The sequence below is a fragment of the Cupressus sempervirens genome, chromosome 10 (genome assembly GCF_028749045.1).
Source record: "Cupressus sempervirens isolate cs-2001-9-10 chromosome 10, ASM2874904v1, whole genome shotgun sequence".
NCBI lineage: Eukaryota > Viridiplantae > Streptophyta > Pinopsida > Cupressales > Cupressaceae > Cupressus > Cupressus sempervirens.
Genome location: NC_143127.1, coordinates 89,600,425 through 89,618,096, shown reverse-complemented (window position 1 = coordinate 89,618,096; position 17,672 = coordinate 89,600,425). Strand labels below are relative to the sequence as shown.

Here is a 17,672-nt window from a genome sequence, read left to right as displayed (position 1 = left end):
TTGGGATGTTTATGTCATTCTCACTTTTTGGTTTATTTGGCCTTTTTCTCTGCTTTAGTTTTTAGTCTGTTATTTTTTCTTTAATTGGTTTTTCTTAGCGTAGTAATTATGGTATGCTTCCCTTATTTGTTTGAGTTGATTGCTTGGTAATTTGGATAAAGTATTGGAGCATGAACATACAAAATATATTGAATCTTTGTTAAAAGTATCATCTATATTAGGATCATTAATCATCTGCTAATTAAGATGTGATTTTGTGGAGTGTTGCTTCTAATAAAAAATAAGGCCAATTTCATTCTTTTATTTACTCTTTAAATACAAGTAAGATTGAGTAAGGAAAATATTTTCTAATAGAAATCTTGTGATTTGAGTCTTTATACAGATTTAAACCACAACTACACTCAAAACACAAAGGCACGAGATTGCAATTCAAGAACACTAATTAACTACATTTTAAAGGAAAATGCTACCGTAATAGAAGGCATACCTTCAAGATCTTGATAGCAAAGGAGCATTATTCTTATGTAATATTTATCGAGAGGGTATGTGCTCTTAAGACCATACACATGTAGAACATTTGTATTGAAACTAATATAAATGATGATTCATCTTGGGCTACATTGGGGGTTTTGGCACGTAAAATCAATTGATTAATAAAATAAGGGTTTTTCCTTTTACCAATCAATTTATTTTATTTTATTGATACGATGCATGTAAATTTTAATGTAATTAATTTATAGACATGTCAATTAATTTATATGTTATTATATTAAATACATAATTTTAGTTATATTGGATATTATAATATAGTTATATTAATTATTATAACTACAATTAATAAATCAAAAGTATCTCACATAATACATATATGTTGGACCATTTCATCTATCTAAATTATCATCCTTAAACATAACACGAGAAGAAATTAAGCCTGAAAAAATAAGTCCACTTTAATTATTTAACTCTTTCTTAAACCGTCGATACCTAAATCAATTTATAAAAATAATTAAAAAGTTTACATAACAAAATTTTTAATTTTAAATTAAGATCAAGAATTACACAAATTGTACATTAAAATATCCATCCAACTAATATAAAAGACAAGGAAGAATAAAATACACCATTTTCTCACATTATAATGGACCAATACTTGCAACGAAAATTCTTCAGATTGAAATGCTAAAACAAAGTACGCATAATTATAAGGTATATTCTGAGTGATATCATTGGAGTTCGCTTTAAAGAACATAACATGGAGGTGGTATAAATATCTTGGAAATTCAGATAACACTTTATTACGATGCGATCTGCATAATATTCATATACAAACAAGCTGCCATCCCCAGCTGGAAGAGTTTACACATATTTTCATTGTCTTTTTTAAATAGTAAGTAGGCAATATAGTAAGAACTTAAGCAAAACGTTAATTATTATCATCTGTAATAGAGCGGACTTTTAGAAATCTTAAAAGCCATGGATCTTGATGTTCTCCTTCTTCACCAGCCCAGCCTGACATGAAATTTCAATGAAGGATTTATCATACGATGTGAAAAATATAAAACAGTTTACAAATTACTATGGAAATTCAATAAATAAGAATAAAATAGTTTAAACATTAACATCAAGTTTCAATATGAACGAGTGGTATGGTTTCAAATCGGTGTGAGCATTCAGTATAAAGAGTTTATAAAATAATAATATAGTACAAAGAACAAAATAGTTTATAATTTAAAGTGAAAATTCAATACATAATTAGAATAGATTTTAAACTAATACGAAGGTTCATTTCAGGAGTCAAATAGTTTACAAATTATAAACTATAATGGAGTTTAAATACAGGAGAGTAAAATAGTTTGCAGTAAAAATTCAATATATGATTGAAATAGTTTACAAACCAACACTAATATTTAAAACATGATTAAAATAGTCTAATACTGACTATTGTGAAAAACTAATATAAATGAACAAAATGACTTACAAACTAAGATAAAAATTCAATATATAGGCAAATATAATAGTTTATAAACTAAAATCAAAGTTCCATATACATGAGCAAAATGGTTTACAAATTATCTTGAAAATTCAATGTTCAAGAACAAAATTGGTTACACTATAAAAAGTTCAACAGAGAAGAACAAAACAATTTACAATTTATTTAATAAACTGTAATACACCACAACCCTTAAACATCACACACTAAGGAACAAATTAATTTTGAATAAAGTTAGTCAACTTTGACTATTTAACATTTCTAGGGTAAGAAATAATCTTTAATGTGTGATGTTTAAGTCAACTGATAGTGCACTAGATAAACTAATGTAACTGGTGATGTGAAGCACCAAATAAATTGAGGTAGACTAGACCTCATGAACTTGTTAATTATCAAAGAAAACTAATGTAACAATTAAACCAGACCCACAATCCAAATTATCATAAAATTATATCATACAAAAAAAAAATTATACACTGATAAGAAAATTCAATATACAAATAAAATAATTTTACAACCAAACATAAAAATCCGATACACAATAACAATATAATTTACAACATGCAAATTCAATATACAATACAAAAACAGTTTCCAAACTAACATAAAATTCAATATACAAGAACAAATAATTTACAAACTAATTAAAAGAAAATAACAAATAAAAAGGAAACAAAATATTTATAAAGCAAAACGAAGAAAATAATTTAGAAATCAAAATTGAATGAAGAGGATATATGTGTTTACGTTGATCAAGAAGTGGGAAACATTCTTCCTCTGATCGCCCTGAAGCTGAATAACTTTACCCATCTCTGAATCCTGCACAAGCGTTCCATTGCAGCAGAAATCTTTCTTCAAATCCTTCAAAATCTTGTTGTAATTGCAGTCTTGACGAAGGCCCTGCACAGTGGTCAAGCTCTTTCTCCCACTCCGCTGCTGAATCCTCACATGAACATACTCCTTCACTCCTCCTTCTATCTCCGTCTCCTTGAATGGGTCTGACATGAGTTAATATAGCTCAATCCTTCTTGTATTGCAAGTTTAATGGTTTTTCTATGGTAATATTAGGGGCCTGGTCATACTGATTTATAGAGAGAATGTATACAGTGAAAGCCTTTCATATATTGGTTAAAGGTTCTTTTCAATCCAATGGAATAATCCCTTGGAAAGGATTCATTATTTTTTCTCATTTTCTTAGAAACTATTCCCTTCGAGAACGAATAGTTCTTTCTTATTGTATCTATGGACCATTCTTTGTTTCTAGCTGTCATTGGCTTTGTAGGGTCAATTGAGTTATTATTCTTTATAGAAAGAGAACAAATGCATTGGGGTCTCTTTTGCAAAGTGGATGCCCATAGAGCACTATAAGGATTTGAATTCCACAATATCTCAACAAACTTCTTAGCCCGATCTTTTCCTTTTTGACATAATTTCATTTATTCCAATCTTTTGCTTGTAAAGCTTGACACAAAGACCATATGTATTAGTGCTCCTACATAGGGAAAGCACAACATGCAGTGTTTTAGTCTTTGATCACATAATTCCACACTATTGCAATGGTTGCTTTTCATCTTATTTGCTACCAGTACTACATTAATACCATGGAGTACATAACTAAAAACAACATGTATCCACTTACACAATTTCATACAAATTCTACATGGTTGGTTTTTATTCTATTTGCTGGGCATTATTGCATTGATACCACGAAGCATAAAAGTGAAAGAAATATATATCCACTTACAAATAGATGGAATATCATTTATTTATGTATATTTTGAGTCTAGCTTAATTCTTTTTACTTTTTCTCTTTAGAGTTTCAGTCTTCTTCTAAAAAATCGTTCTGTCATTATTTTTTAATCATAAGAATTACTTTTAGATTTCTTTTAAATTTTATTTTTTCTTTTAAATAAATTAGTCTTATAATCACATTATGTTCAATTAAATACATTTTAAATTATTTTAGACTAATTCTTTTTTCAAATTGAAGTATTACTCATTACCTTGAATGAAGATTTATATAATTTGAAAATGTAGGATGCCATTTTCAAAGACAGGTTTTAGACACAATATACACATCATAATATCACTGAATTGAATGTAAGAGTTTTAAGAGTATCATAAAGCAACAACTTTCAAAAAGAACATCAATAATCAAGATTTACTAATCTAAACATTTATATTAATAAATTAGATTTTAAAGAAAATTTAATACTTCAACCCTCTTACATTCCACAAATTCTTGTTAGAGCCACATTAATTAGAGAAGAAGACACCTTCTAGGGTACATGTAGGGGTCAAAATTTGTGGTAATATAGTCCAAACTTATGTACATAACTATTATTAGCCTAGAGATACACTATATTTGATAGCTTTTAAGTGTATGCTAGAAGTCTAAGGCTTGTTTGTAATAAATTCTATGTAATATATAGAGATCCAATTATGTATTCTTAGATATGATCATTAAACATATTACATGGCTACATCTTCCAAATGAGAAACTCTAACTTATAAAAGTGCTAAAGAAATCTCCCAATATCTATTTAAGTTATTAATCTCATCTCATATGTATTTAGAATTTTATGGTATCATTATTATATCACTCAATTAATCCTTAGGTATTAATAAAGGGTATTCTTGTTTCCTTTATATATTTGATGAACCCTTCTATACGTTTACCACATGTTGGACCTTCTTATGAAAAATTAAATTTTAATTATTTCATTCTTAGTTTAATTAAATTTACTATCTATTGAAATTATTTAATATTCCCTCTAGTATTCAATTGTATTGGTCATTTTATAAAATGCCTATCAAGACGTCATCTTCTACATTAGAAGTCATGACTAATGCCACATTTGATATAATAAGTTCTTATTAATAAGAATACATTTATGTTTTCATAAATTAGAAAGAATCTTTAGCCTATAATGTTAAAAACTCCTTTGTGGGTATGTGCCTGATTATGATATGCCAAAAAGTTGCGATGTCAAAAAATCCCATTTTCACTCATCCAAAAGTGCTTTAGAAACCTTGTTGACTTTTTAGTAGGCCTAGGTGTTAGTACACTTGACCATTTAAGCAAAATCCAATTCACTAGGCCTCATCAAATATAAAAAATGCTAGTAATTATTTTTTAAACATCCATGACCTGCATTATTTTCTATCATAGTCATAACAAACAAGGGCAAAGTATCCTCTATTTGATGGTAGTTAGATATCAAAAATTTAAAGCAAAAATTTGTTCAATCAACAAGATAAGTTAATTTTTTGATAAAAAGTATAGTTTTTTATTTTTGCCTATTATTTGTTAAAATAGGTTGTAATAACATTTTAAATTACAATGTAATCAAGCATGGATTCAAGCCAAACACAAAGACCTTATGATGATCCCACAAACCATCCACAACCACCTCCAAATAATCCACAACCACCACCAAACACCCCCAACCAACAAAAATTGATCCCCCACCTCAAGATAATGAACTAGACATAAATCCTTGACCTTTAAAGGACCTTATAGGAGATAATCTAAACTAGATCAAAAGTTTTTAGACAACTTATGCCAATATCCCTACATTATGTCCCATGTTTTCCACCTTAAACTTTATTATTAAAAACACAAATACACCGGCTGAGAAATGAAATGTTGCTCTTCTTTGGCATGATTCCATACATACTGATTGTGATGATAGGTTTTTTGGATTCACAACACATGCCCCATTTTCACTTAGAAATAGGTACCCCCTCCTTTTGATTTTGAGTTTAAGGAACCCATTCTTGATAACAGGATGTCCTCTTGAGGAACCTCAGAGAGTGGGTTTGTTGGAGTCTAGGTCTAAGAGTCAAGTAATTTTGTGTCATTTAGTTTATGGTAGTTGGAGGATCATATTTTGAATGCCAAGGAAAAGCATGCCCTTACGCACTAACTAGAGGTGTACAATTCCACAATTTCTCCAAGCGTGCAAATGCATAAGTGCACACCCTCACACCTTGCACACTTGTGCACATTTGTAGGGTGCAAAAGATGCATGCATCCCCATGCCTATAATATGTGGACCCACCCCCCCCCAGAACTCATTTGCACATTTGTACTCCAGATCAGTACACTTGCATATGTTTACATCTCGTTGATACTCTCAAATGCTTGTTTGTGCAAGGTAAACTATTAGTAGAAAAGATAAAACCAAAGCCTATGACTTTAAAGTACCAAAGTGTACCAAAAAAGTCTTATTTCATTGATACAAACTTGGAGATCTATGACACTAAGATGAGACACATCAAATGGAACAGATTTTTAGTCCTGTACAACAATAGTGAGAGAGATCATAGATGATCTCATAACTTATCATGAGTGGTCTAGTGAATGCAACATCGAATCCAACATCTATATAGTCTTCTGAACTAATTATGGAACTATTTGGGAGGGTCGTAAAGATAATCAATGGAGAGATTTTCCTAGACATCTGATTAGACAACATAGAGAAGGTCTTCCATCTACCTCCTATAGATCAATATGAAAAGATAACCTATGACATAACTGATCAGAAGTATCGAGAGCATGAGCAAGAGGCCAAGGAAGTAGTACAAAAAAATTATCTCCTCACAAAGGCTTCTCCAAAACAAAGAGCAGGTAAAGTAGACATGACCCATGGATATATGATCAACAACGTAGGGTATTCTATAGTCCTTCTGAGAAGAGTCGTGGGGCTTGTTGCAACAAGTCATTTAGGGATGTGGATGGTACATTTTATAGAAAACACCAAGAGGAGAGGCTTACAAATTGATTGGGTCAAATTATCACCAGCAATCTAGATGACCAACTCATCTCTATAAAGACAGACCCTCAGTTTTGTAAGAATTCTTATGTTGTATACCTTCTTGTAGCAAGGCCAATAGACTACTCATGTTTGGTAAAGAGAGGGAGCATGTAAGATACTGACATATTGCCATATATAGTGTACCCCTAGTTGGTATGAAAGAAGCTCCCATTTAAGAGCTTGGAGTGGAGGTTGGTGAATGTTAGTTTTACCTTAGCTATAATTTGGTTCCTTTAAGGGGATTATGTGAAGAGATTATCTATAGAAGCTATTGATAGAGTAGCACAAGTTAGTGCTTACTTCATTCAATTCAATATGTTTACTTATGCTTGGGTGGCTATGTTAGAAATAGATAATATTAGGGGGGGGGGGGGGGGGGTGTTGGGGGGGAGTTGAATCAACATTCTACAAACTTTTTTCAATAACTAGATAGTATTAATTACTTTGCAATATGTATATGAAAGTAAACCAACAATGTTGAACAGTAAATAAAACCATACACAAAGAGAACTCGTAATACCACTATTTGTTAACTAGCAAAACCTTGGCCAAGAGAAAACCTTAGTGGGGATGGCAACTATAGAATGATTGATGCAGGAGTATCCTGGGTTACATTTCTATCTTGCATGTTTTCATATTTCTTTGGCTACCAAGTTCATAGTGTTGACTGAGTTGCAGTGACTAGTATGTGCTAAGTTCTTGGTATGTATTGAGTTCTAAGTATGTGTCTAGTTCCAATATGTGTCGAGCATTTCTGAGTGATAGTATTTCTCTTAGTCCTTTGACTAAGTTATCTATGTGTAGTTCTAGTTTGGGCTGATTTTGTACATATTTAATTTTAGTATTTGTATTTAATAATTGTTGCTAGCCAACTTGTGGCTATGCATGCATTTAATGTAGGATTTAATTACTATGATAGGTTAACCTATGGCTATACAAGTATTTAAGGAGGTCTAGATCAAGGCTTGGGGATCAAAGGAGATAGAAGAGAAAAATACTTTATTGATTCATCTAATTATCAACATAGATGCTTGACTGTGAGGCCTTTTGGGTTACAACCAACAATACAATTCAAACTTTGATCTTCAATTTATGGTGGATTGGCTAGACATTTTAGAATTGATAAGACATTGAGTTTTCTAAAGGATAAGTATTATTGGCCACAAACATATAAGGATGTTTAGAAGTTTGTAAGGAGTCATGGAGTTTGTCAAGTTGCAAAAGGAGTAAGTCAAAATACTAGTTTGTATACACCTATTACTCTTCTTGAGAAACCTTGGAGTGACATTAGTATGGATTTTGTTCTTGGATTAACTAAGACAATAAGAGGGTATGATTCCAAAAAAAATTTGTGGATAATTTTTCTAAGATCACAAATTTCATACCATGTAAGAAGACATTGGATGTTGAGCATGTTATTGAGAATTTCTTCAAAGAGATTGTTAGATTGCATGGATTACCAAGAAGTATTATTTCTGATAGAGATAGTAAGTTTGTTGATTATTTTTGGAGGACTTTGTGGAAGAAGATGCATACTTACTTGAAGTTTATTTCTACATTCCATCTATAGATAGATGGAAAGATAGAGGTTGTGAATAGAAGCTTGGATAATTTATCGAGATGTTTAGTTGGAGATAAGCCAACTAACTGGGAGTTGATATTGGCACAAGCTGAGTTTGCATATAATAATTCTATGAATAGGAGTGTAGAGAAAATATCTTTTGATATTATTATAGGAATGAAGCCTAGAGGAATATCATATTTGAGGGATGTTTCTAGTGAAGAAAAGAGAAATACTACAGGGGAAGAATTTTCTAATTTTATGGAGTCATTGCATAAGGAAGTAAAATTGAGGTTGGAACAAAGTAATCAAAAGTATAAGGAGAATGTTGATAAGTCTAGAAGGCATCATGTTTTCATTGTTGGTGATGAGGTGATGGTTCATTTGAAGAAAGATAGATTTCCTATTGGAGCATATAGTAAGTTGAAAAAAAAGAAGTTTGGATCTTGTAATATCTTGAGGAAGTTTGACAGTGGTAATGCTTATGAAGTTAATTTACCTAATGACATGGATATATCTCCTATATTCAATGTTTCTAATTTGTATAATTATATTATGAGTCAGATGATGAGCTTGTTGTATTAGATTATTATCCTAAGAAGCAGATTGAAGAGGTTAAATAAGTATTGGATTAGAGAATTGGTAAGAGCATAAGAGGAAAATATTATTATGAGTATTTGGTGAAGTAGAAGAATAGACCAGTTGAAGATGCCACATGGATTTCCTAATTTGATTTGGATTCAGCTCGGGTTGTGCTAGATCCATGATTCAGGAGAATCATTTCTTTCAACTCTAGTTGTCTAATGTAGGAGCATGCTAGGTTGCATTTCTATCATGCATGTTTTCATGTTCTCTATTGCTATCAAGTTCATAGTGTTGATTGAGTTGCAATGACTAGTATGTGTTGAGTTCCTAGTATGTACTAAATTCCTAGTATGTACTAAGTTATAGTATGTCTTGAGTTCCAGTATGTGTTGAGCAGTTCTGAGTGACAATATCTATCTTGATACTTCTTTGACCAAGTGTTTTGTGTCTAGGTCTAGTTTGGGATGACTTTGTACATATTTAATTTTAGTAATTATATTTAATAATTGTTGCTAAACAACTTGTGGTTGTGCATACATTTAATGTAGGATTTAATTTATGTGATAGGACAACCTGTAGCTACACAAGTGCTCAAGGAGGTTTAGGATTGATTCTTGGGGGTCAAGGGAGTTAGAAGGAAAAGATCATCACTAAAGATCAAATTTTAACTTGTATTGTTGGCCATAACCCAAAAGACCTCACAACCAGGCATGAATGTTGGTAATTTTATGAATCAATAAAGTATTTTGTTCTCCTATATCCTTTGGTTAGTGTTCTCTTCGTTATGTTTTTTTTGTGTTTACTCTTGCAGGTGGCTTTGGTAACTTGATGTGCCTTTGGCCCTATTTCCAAAGAGCATCTTTGTGTTAGGTGGTATCAGAGCTTGAGGATCATACTTGTGGAGATTGGATCATTTAGAACCTTGATTTGAATTTGGTTGTGGAAGATATGAGGATTTGACCTGTAACTTGCAAAGGTTTATGATCTTGTATGAACCTAATTATAAAGATTTTTCAAAGAAGAGTAAATTATGACAATGTACTATTGGATACATAGAGACAAATTGCATCTAGATTAGATGTTGTGGAGACAACCCAGAGGAGAGGAGCACATCTTGATGATGTGAGTGATGATGAAGGAATAACCCTAAACCCTAATCCAAAACCTAAGGAAGATCATGATGAAGAAAGATCTTTGAGAGTATTGTCCAGGCCACATTTAAAGCCTATTGTAGAAGTTGTTCCTTATGATGGAAAATTGGATACCAATGCTTTTTTGGATTGGATCTATGATATGGATAAGTTATTTGACTTTGAAAATACTACTTATAATAGGAAGGTGAAAATTGCAGTCACTAGGTTGAAAGGTCATGCCTCACTATGGTGGGAGCATTTGCAAATTGATAGACAAAGGAGAGGAAATGAGAAGATCAGAACTTGGCTAAAAATGATGAATAAGGTAAACAATAAATTCCTTCCTCCAGGTTACCAAGTTATCTTTTTGAGAAAGATGCAAAATTTAAGACAAAGGGACATGACTGTGAAGGAGTATACAAAGGAATTATTTAGATTGAACATCAGATTTGGACATGTGGATGATGATGATGTTGAGAAAGTTTCAAGGTATCTAAATGGATTGAGATCTAGAATTTAAGATGAAATAAGTTTTGTGAAACTGGAAAGTTTGGAAGAAGCATATCAATATGCCTTGAAAGATAAGGAAATCTTGACAAAGAAACATGAACAAAGGCAAATAGGTAGAGGTGGTAGATTCCATTAAGGAAAAGGAAGAATTTATGGAGAAGGTGGTAGATCTGACAATTCTATACAAGATAAATGGAAAAGTGATGACAAAAGAAAGAATGAATCAAAAGGTGGTAGTTCTTAGAGAGGAGGTAATAATTCTTATTGGAAAAGAGGTAATTATTATTCTAGAGGTGGTTTTTATGATAATTGTTTAAGATGTGGCAAAGAAGGTCATAGATACTTTGAGTGTAGATCCTCTAGTGAGAATGAGTAAGGTAACATAAATGATATGATTTAGGAAGACATTGAGGGTTCACCAAGTAGACTTGAGGTTGGTGAAAATCTAATGCTAAGAAGAACTTTGTGTAATAAGGGAATTGATGAGGAACCTATTCTAAGGAGAAGTCTTTTCAAGACTAGATGTAAGATTGCTAGAAAATATTGCAAGGTGATCATTTATAGTGGAAGTTCAAAAAATTTGGCATTAGAGGAGCTAGTTACAAAGTTGCAGTTGTAGAGGCTAAAGCATCATTAACCCTAACATGTTTTTGAATCATCTTAAAATGGAATCACTTCCATGTTAAGAGTGTTTAACCCTTTGAGTAAGTGGTCTGGGGTCATTTCAAGTGACTTGAATTAGGTCTTTTCTTGGAACTAGATTTTTCCCCTATTTTGTCCCCTTTCCACTTTCTTTATATACTTTTCTAGCAATTTGGACTAAAATCTTGAGATTCTTGACTTTTGGGTCAAGGATGACCTTTTAGGTAAAGGTCAACCTCAACCCTAATCGAGGTGGAGGACAACCTCAACCTTGACCTAGGGTAGAGTCAACCTTGTTCCTGACTCTAGGTTCCAATTTCAAAGTTCCATAATTTTTGGATGTTGGGTTTTAGAAAGAACTGTTCTCCCTCTTTTGGTCTCCAAAATGGTAAAAGTTTCTCTTAAATTACATTTAATCTAGGTCTATTTCTAGGGGTTAAGGTTAATTAGGATTTAATGCTCCTATGTCAACCTTCTCTAGAACTTTGTGCCTAGATATCTATATAAGGAAGCCTTCCTCTCTCATTTTATCTAACCATTTATCTTGTACATCCACCTATTATGAAGTTTATGCTTACAAGTTCTATGAAGTGAATATCTACTATCCATTAAGCATTCAATAATTCTAGCCTTCAAGAGTTGAAGCATTCAATTCATCAAAGAGATCCATTAAAAGCCATTAAAAGACTTAAGCTTTATGGAGCCCTTTTTTTGAAGATTCATCCATTTCCATTCAAGCATCTTCCTATGCTAAGATCCATTCAAGATTGGCGTTAAAGATCTAAGAAAATTGATTTGAGACATCCTACATCCTATTCTACATTCATTTGGAGCATCCATACTTATGGATTCAAGGATTTGAATCCTCCACAAGGATTTCAATATAAGCAAGGTGAATAGTTCCATTTACTTTGTTTATTTATATTGCAATTTCAATTACATTTCAAGGTTGATTCCAAATTCTCTTTTTGCAAAGTGGATGCCCATAGAGCACTATAAGGATTTGACTTCCACAAAATCTCAACAAACTTCTTAGCCCGATCTTTTCCTTTTTGACATAATTTCATTTATTCCAATCTTTTGCTTGTAAAGCTTGACACAAAGACCATATGTATTAGTGCTCCTACATAGGGAATGCACAACATGCAGTGTTTTAGTCTTTGATGACATAATTCCACACTATTGCAATGGTTTCTTTTCATCTTATTTGATACCTTTACTACATTAATACTGTGGAGTACATCACTAAAAACAACATGTATCCACTTACACAATTTCATACAAATTCTACATGGTTGGTTTTTATTCTATTTGCTGGGCATTATTGCATTGATACCATGAAGCATAAAAGTGAAAGAAATATATATCCACTTACAAATAGATGGAATATCATTTATTTATGTATATTTTGAGTCTAGCTTAATTCTTTTTACTTTTTCTCTTTAGAGTTTCAGTCTTCTTCTAAAAAATCGTTCTGTCATTATTTTTTAATCATAAGAATTACTTTTAGATTTCTTTTAAATTTTATTTTTTCTTTTAAATAAATTATTCTTATAATCACATTATGTTCAATTAAATACACTGTAAATTATTTTAGACTAATTCTTTTTTTAAATTGAAGTATTACTCATTACCTTGAATGAAGATTTATCTAATTTGAAAATGTAGGATGCCATTTTCAAAGACAGGTTTTAGACACAATATACACATCATAATATCACTGAATTGAATGTAAGAGTTTTAAGAGTATCATAAAGCAACAACTTTCAAAAAGTACATCAATAATCAAGATTTACTAATCTAAACATTTATATTAATAAATTAGATTTTTAATAAAATTTAATACTTCGACCCCTTACATTCCATAAATTCTTATTAGAGCCACATTAATTATAGAAGATGATACCTTCTTGGGTATATGTAGGCCCTAGGGATCAAAGTTTGTGGTAATATAGTCCAAAATTATGTACATAACCATTATAAGCCTAGAGATGTACTATATTTGATAACTTTCAAGTGCATGCTAGAAGTCAAAGGCTTGTTTGTAATAAATTCTATGTAATATATAGAGATCCAATTATGGATTCTTAGACATGATCATTAAACATATTACATGGCTACATCTTCCAAACAAGAAACTCTAACTTATAAAAGTGCTAAAGAAATCTCTCAATATCTATTTAAGTTATTAACTCATCTCATATGTATTTAGAATTTTATGGTGTCATGTATTTTATTGCTTAATTAACCCTTAGGTATTAATAGAGGGCATTCTTGTTTCATTTATATATTCGATGAACCCTTCTATAGTTTTACCACATGTTTGACCTTCTTTTGAAAAAATAAATTTTAATTATTTCATCCTTAGTGTAATTAAATCTACTGTTTGTTGAAATTATTTAATATTCCCTCTAGTATTCAATTGTATTGGTGATTTTATAAAATGCCTATCAAGATCTCATCTTCTACATTAGAAGTCATGACTAATGCCACATTTTATATAATATGTTCAAATTTTTTATTTTATTTTAATTTTTTTTTATATGATATCTGAAATAAATAAATAAATAAATAAATAAATAAAATAAAAAAAATAAAAATAAATAAATAATAAAAAAGGAAGTAAAGTAAATTAAAAATATCATTTTTTTTTGTTTTTTTTAATGTTTTATATGTATCCAGTGATTAATTGTTTTTCTTTTCTTTGTGATGTATAGGTAATATAATCAAATGGCATCCACATCCGGATCAATAGCAAAGCCAGTTGTGTACAAGTTCCAAGGCATAACCCCTAAGTCATGATTGCACAATGAACACTTTGAGATCAAAGAAACAGAACTTGGACACACAAACTTGGGAGAATTTTTGAGGGTTTGTAACAACCCAACTGAAAGATCTTCTTTGAGATCTGCCTTAATCCAATCTAGATTGGTAAATGCAGCATCACATCCTGGGACCATTCAGTCAGCTGAATTGATTTTGACCTTATCTCGCCATTTTGTTCTTGAGGAAAGGGAGGTAAAGAGCGTCATTGGGGAGGTGGTCTTACATCTACGACCTAATAATATCGAGAGAGTTTTTCACTTACCTAGAGCTGATCAGTTTATCAAACTTTCATATGAAGCAGCTGAGAGGTGGCATAAAGATCATCACTAGGAGGCCATGGACATCATATATTCCTCATACTTCATTGAGAAGCCATCTCGGGGAAAGACAATCAGCAAAGTAGATATGGCATGAGGATACATGAAGGATGACATTGGATATTCAATCATTCTTCTGAGTAGAGTTATGAGATTTCCTGCAGTAGGTCATCTCACTCCATTCATGGTTAACTTCATTGAAACTATCAGACACACAAAAATACCACTGGATTGGGCCACCACACTTAGCGAGAACGTGTGTGATCAATTGCAATAGTAAAGGACAAGAAGAAGTTTTATATGACTTCTTATGTGGTATATCTACTTGCAGCAAGAGCCACTGACTATCCCGAATTGTACAAAAAGGGCAGTATGCAGGACCCTAATGCATGGTCGTATATAGTTTATCCTCAGCTAGTTAAGAAGAAGCTCTTGCCATAAAGAAAAGAGTAAAAGATTGTGAATGATGCCTTTATCTTTGCCATCATTCGATTTATTGAAGGCAATTATGGAAAGAGATTGTCTGATGAGGCCAAGGCACAGATCACAGCTCTCGATGAATATTTTATCCAGTTTTGGACATTCACATACATTCAGGTTGGTGGTGCATCTATTCATCCAAAGAAGCTCCCAAGGTACCCAAGTGACAAATTGGTTCTAATAGAAATTTCTTGGCAGATTGAGTCAGCATATGAGAGTATCAAGAAACAACGAAGACCTTGTTGGGATTGGCCATTTGTAATAGGAGCATACCAGGTAAAGAGAAAGTAGGATATCCTAACTTTCGAGTGGGAATGGGAGAACTATCCCCTCGAAGAATATATCTCTCCTCGGCCATTCTTCGACAATATTGGTAAAGTGGAAAATTTGGCAGGAAAAGAGTTCTACCATGAGGACATCATTGAAGATCATTGGATGAATGCCACAAATGACTATGATGTCTGTATTAGGGACTATTGTAGAATGATTTTATATTTAGCAAAGAAGGCTCTCCATTTGACCATCCCGGATGAGATAAGGCTACAAGATTTGCAAGAGCTACTAGATCCCTTATTCAATATAGATAAGGTTGGCAAGAGGCCCATTCTGAATGCAAAAGTTGATAGGGAGGAAGGGGATGATATTAATCATTGAGCAAGACATGTCATCAGGATGACAAAGATTTGGATCAAGAAACCGTTTCCACTTGATCTGATTCTAGACACAGTGATATTCCATGCACATGCTCACCCAGAAAGGGTAAAGGGGAGGAAGGTCACGATTCCTATCTTTGCGCTCCAGTCTCCTATCAGGCCAGAAATAGTCTACCAGCTTGATCGTCTAGTGGGATATTACCATCCTTCAGAGAAGAAGAAAGAAAAGAGGAAGAGAGCCTCTCCTCAGAGGATCTAGATAGAGCATGTTGAAGAATAGGCCCCTGTGCAACAACATGAATCTACTTCCCAAGACCCTCGAGACCCTACAATTTCTCATATCAAGGTTGATTTTCCATTACCTCCTATTTTGTCAAGCAAACAAGAAGAAGGAGAGATTCCTGAGACATCCATTCATCTGATGCATGAAGAACCCACTTCTCCTATGGTTCCACAGAAGCAAAGGAGGGTTAAGGTTAGAATGAACAAGAGGCAGAGAGTTCATAAAAGATTAGTCCCTAATCCATCTATTCCTGAAACCATTCCCGAGGAAGAATCGGATGAGGATGAAACAAAGTCATATGGGGAGGAAGAACAAGTGCCTTTACAAGGGAGAACTTGATTTTCCAAAGCCACAAAATTGGAAAGAAAGAAGAATGTCACAAATACCCCACCACCCACCCAAGTTGAAATGGTAAAGCTCTCTTCTTCAGAAGACGAAGTACAACGATGGGTGAATGAGAAAAGAGAGCTAGGTGATGATATTCTCTCCATTCCAAATTTTGATTTCATGCCAGTGGGTACAAAATTGGTAGGAGATAAGATTAAATATACTGCTACAAGTGAATCGCAACAACAAGATTGGTCACAGATGCCACCTAAGCCACAAGGTCCCATCCAATGCCCCCATCTTCACCTCAAGCTATGATGGTAGATAAGGTTGCAGTGACACCTCCACCTCTGAGTTTAGAGGAAAATGTTCAGAAAAGATCATCATTACAAGGAGAACCAGAACCAAGGACTACTAATGAGCCACCAAAAGAGGCACAGGTAATGGAATGTATACAATAGCCTTCCCAGGAAGTTGAGAATCAAACTACGGGATCTACAAAAACTAAGACCATAGAAGAAGAACCCTCACAATAGGAAAATCCAAGTAAAATCGATAGAGGGAGGGAAGTAGTTGAACACATCCCTTCATCATCTAGAGCTAAGGTTGAAGAAAGACATATGTCAAGATGGTTTCGGAAGGAAATAATGAGGAGTGCTAAGCATCAATTCCTTGCTTCAGAGGATGATATTTGTGACATTGTGGAGATTTTGAACAAGCCTGACTCTCCATTATAGGATGCAACACCATTTTCATTCATTACCACTACTCGGAATTAGGACTTATTTGCACAAGTGGCTCATCCCCTGAAAGGTACAGATGAAGAAGTTGTCAGCCTTCAGGACTATGAAGTAAAGGATATCATGTTAGGGAAACTTACATGGGATACTTCTCAACAAATAATGACTATGGGAGTCAAAGAGGTTCTTAACCATATGGAATGTGATGAGATTGAAATCAGAGTACTTTGAAGGCAAGTTGAGATCTTGAAAGCATATCTAGCTGAAGTTATTGGTCCTCTTGATTCTAAATGCCCCGAGGAGACTTTGACTACCATTCTTAAAGAAGGGGAAGGTGTACGGCTCAATCCATTCCTAAGAGCTTGTTAGGATTGGCGAGACAACCTTGAGGATAAGGGTATCACTATAATTACAGGAAGTTTGAAATTATTTTATGCTACACAAGACAATTTTGATAAGATCATGGTAATTTTGAGGCAGGATTTCAACATTATAGATGAGATACGGGTTTGGAGCAAGGATTTGCAAATTCTACAGGCCATAAAAGGACAAAGGTACCGCATTCTGATTGATGTATATACTGGCAAAGAGCTAGACATGATAGATGATTGGATAGAAAAGATTGCAGAGGGAAATAAAGTGATGGAAACATTGCATGATGAGATACATAGGCTCAAGGACCAAGCTTGAGAGTGAATTTTGGAAGCAGAAAACTCATATAGTGATGCATGCTTGGATATTTTTGAAGATGAAGAATGAGAGAAGCTTTTACCATTTGAGGTAGTTGTAGAAAACTTTAGAAAGA

At 32.8% G+C, this 17,672-nt stretch overlaps 1 protein-coding gene across 1 annotated transcript; it reads right to left on the bottom strand.

Moving 5' to 3' along the window:
* Positions 1–1,270: 1,270 nt before the first annotated feature.
* Positions 1,271–3,075, bottom strand: LOC149532714 (protein translation factor SUI1 homolog). The gene is made up of 2 exons (XM_089805623.1): positions 2,738–3,075; positions 1,271–1,509 (listed from the first exon to the last, which is right to left on the bottom strand). Exons 1-2 carry the CDS (start codon positions 2,993–2,995, stop codon positions 1,465–1,467), a joined length of 303 nt encoding a protein of 100 aa, XP_089661749.1. The 5' UTR covers positions 2,996–3,075; the 3' UTR covers positions 1,271–1,464.
* Between the last annotated feature and the right edge of the window lie 14,597 nt (positions 3,076–17,672).

Coding starts and splice junctions, on each gene's coding strand:
- LOC149532714 (XM_089805623.1), bottom strand. CDS start 2,995: ATGTCAGACCCATTCAAGGAGACGGAGATAGAAGGAGGAGTGAAGGAG. Junction 1,510..2,737: donor TTTCCCACTTCTTGATCAAC/GTAAACACATAT, acceptor ATTTCATGTCAG/GCTGGGCTGGTGAAGAAGGA.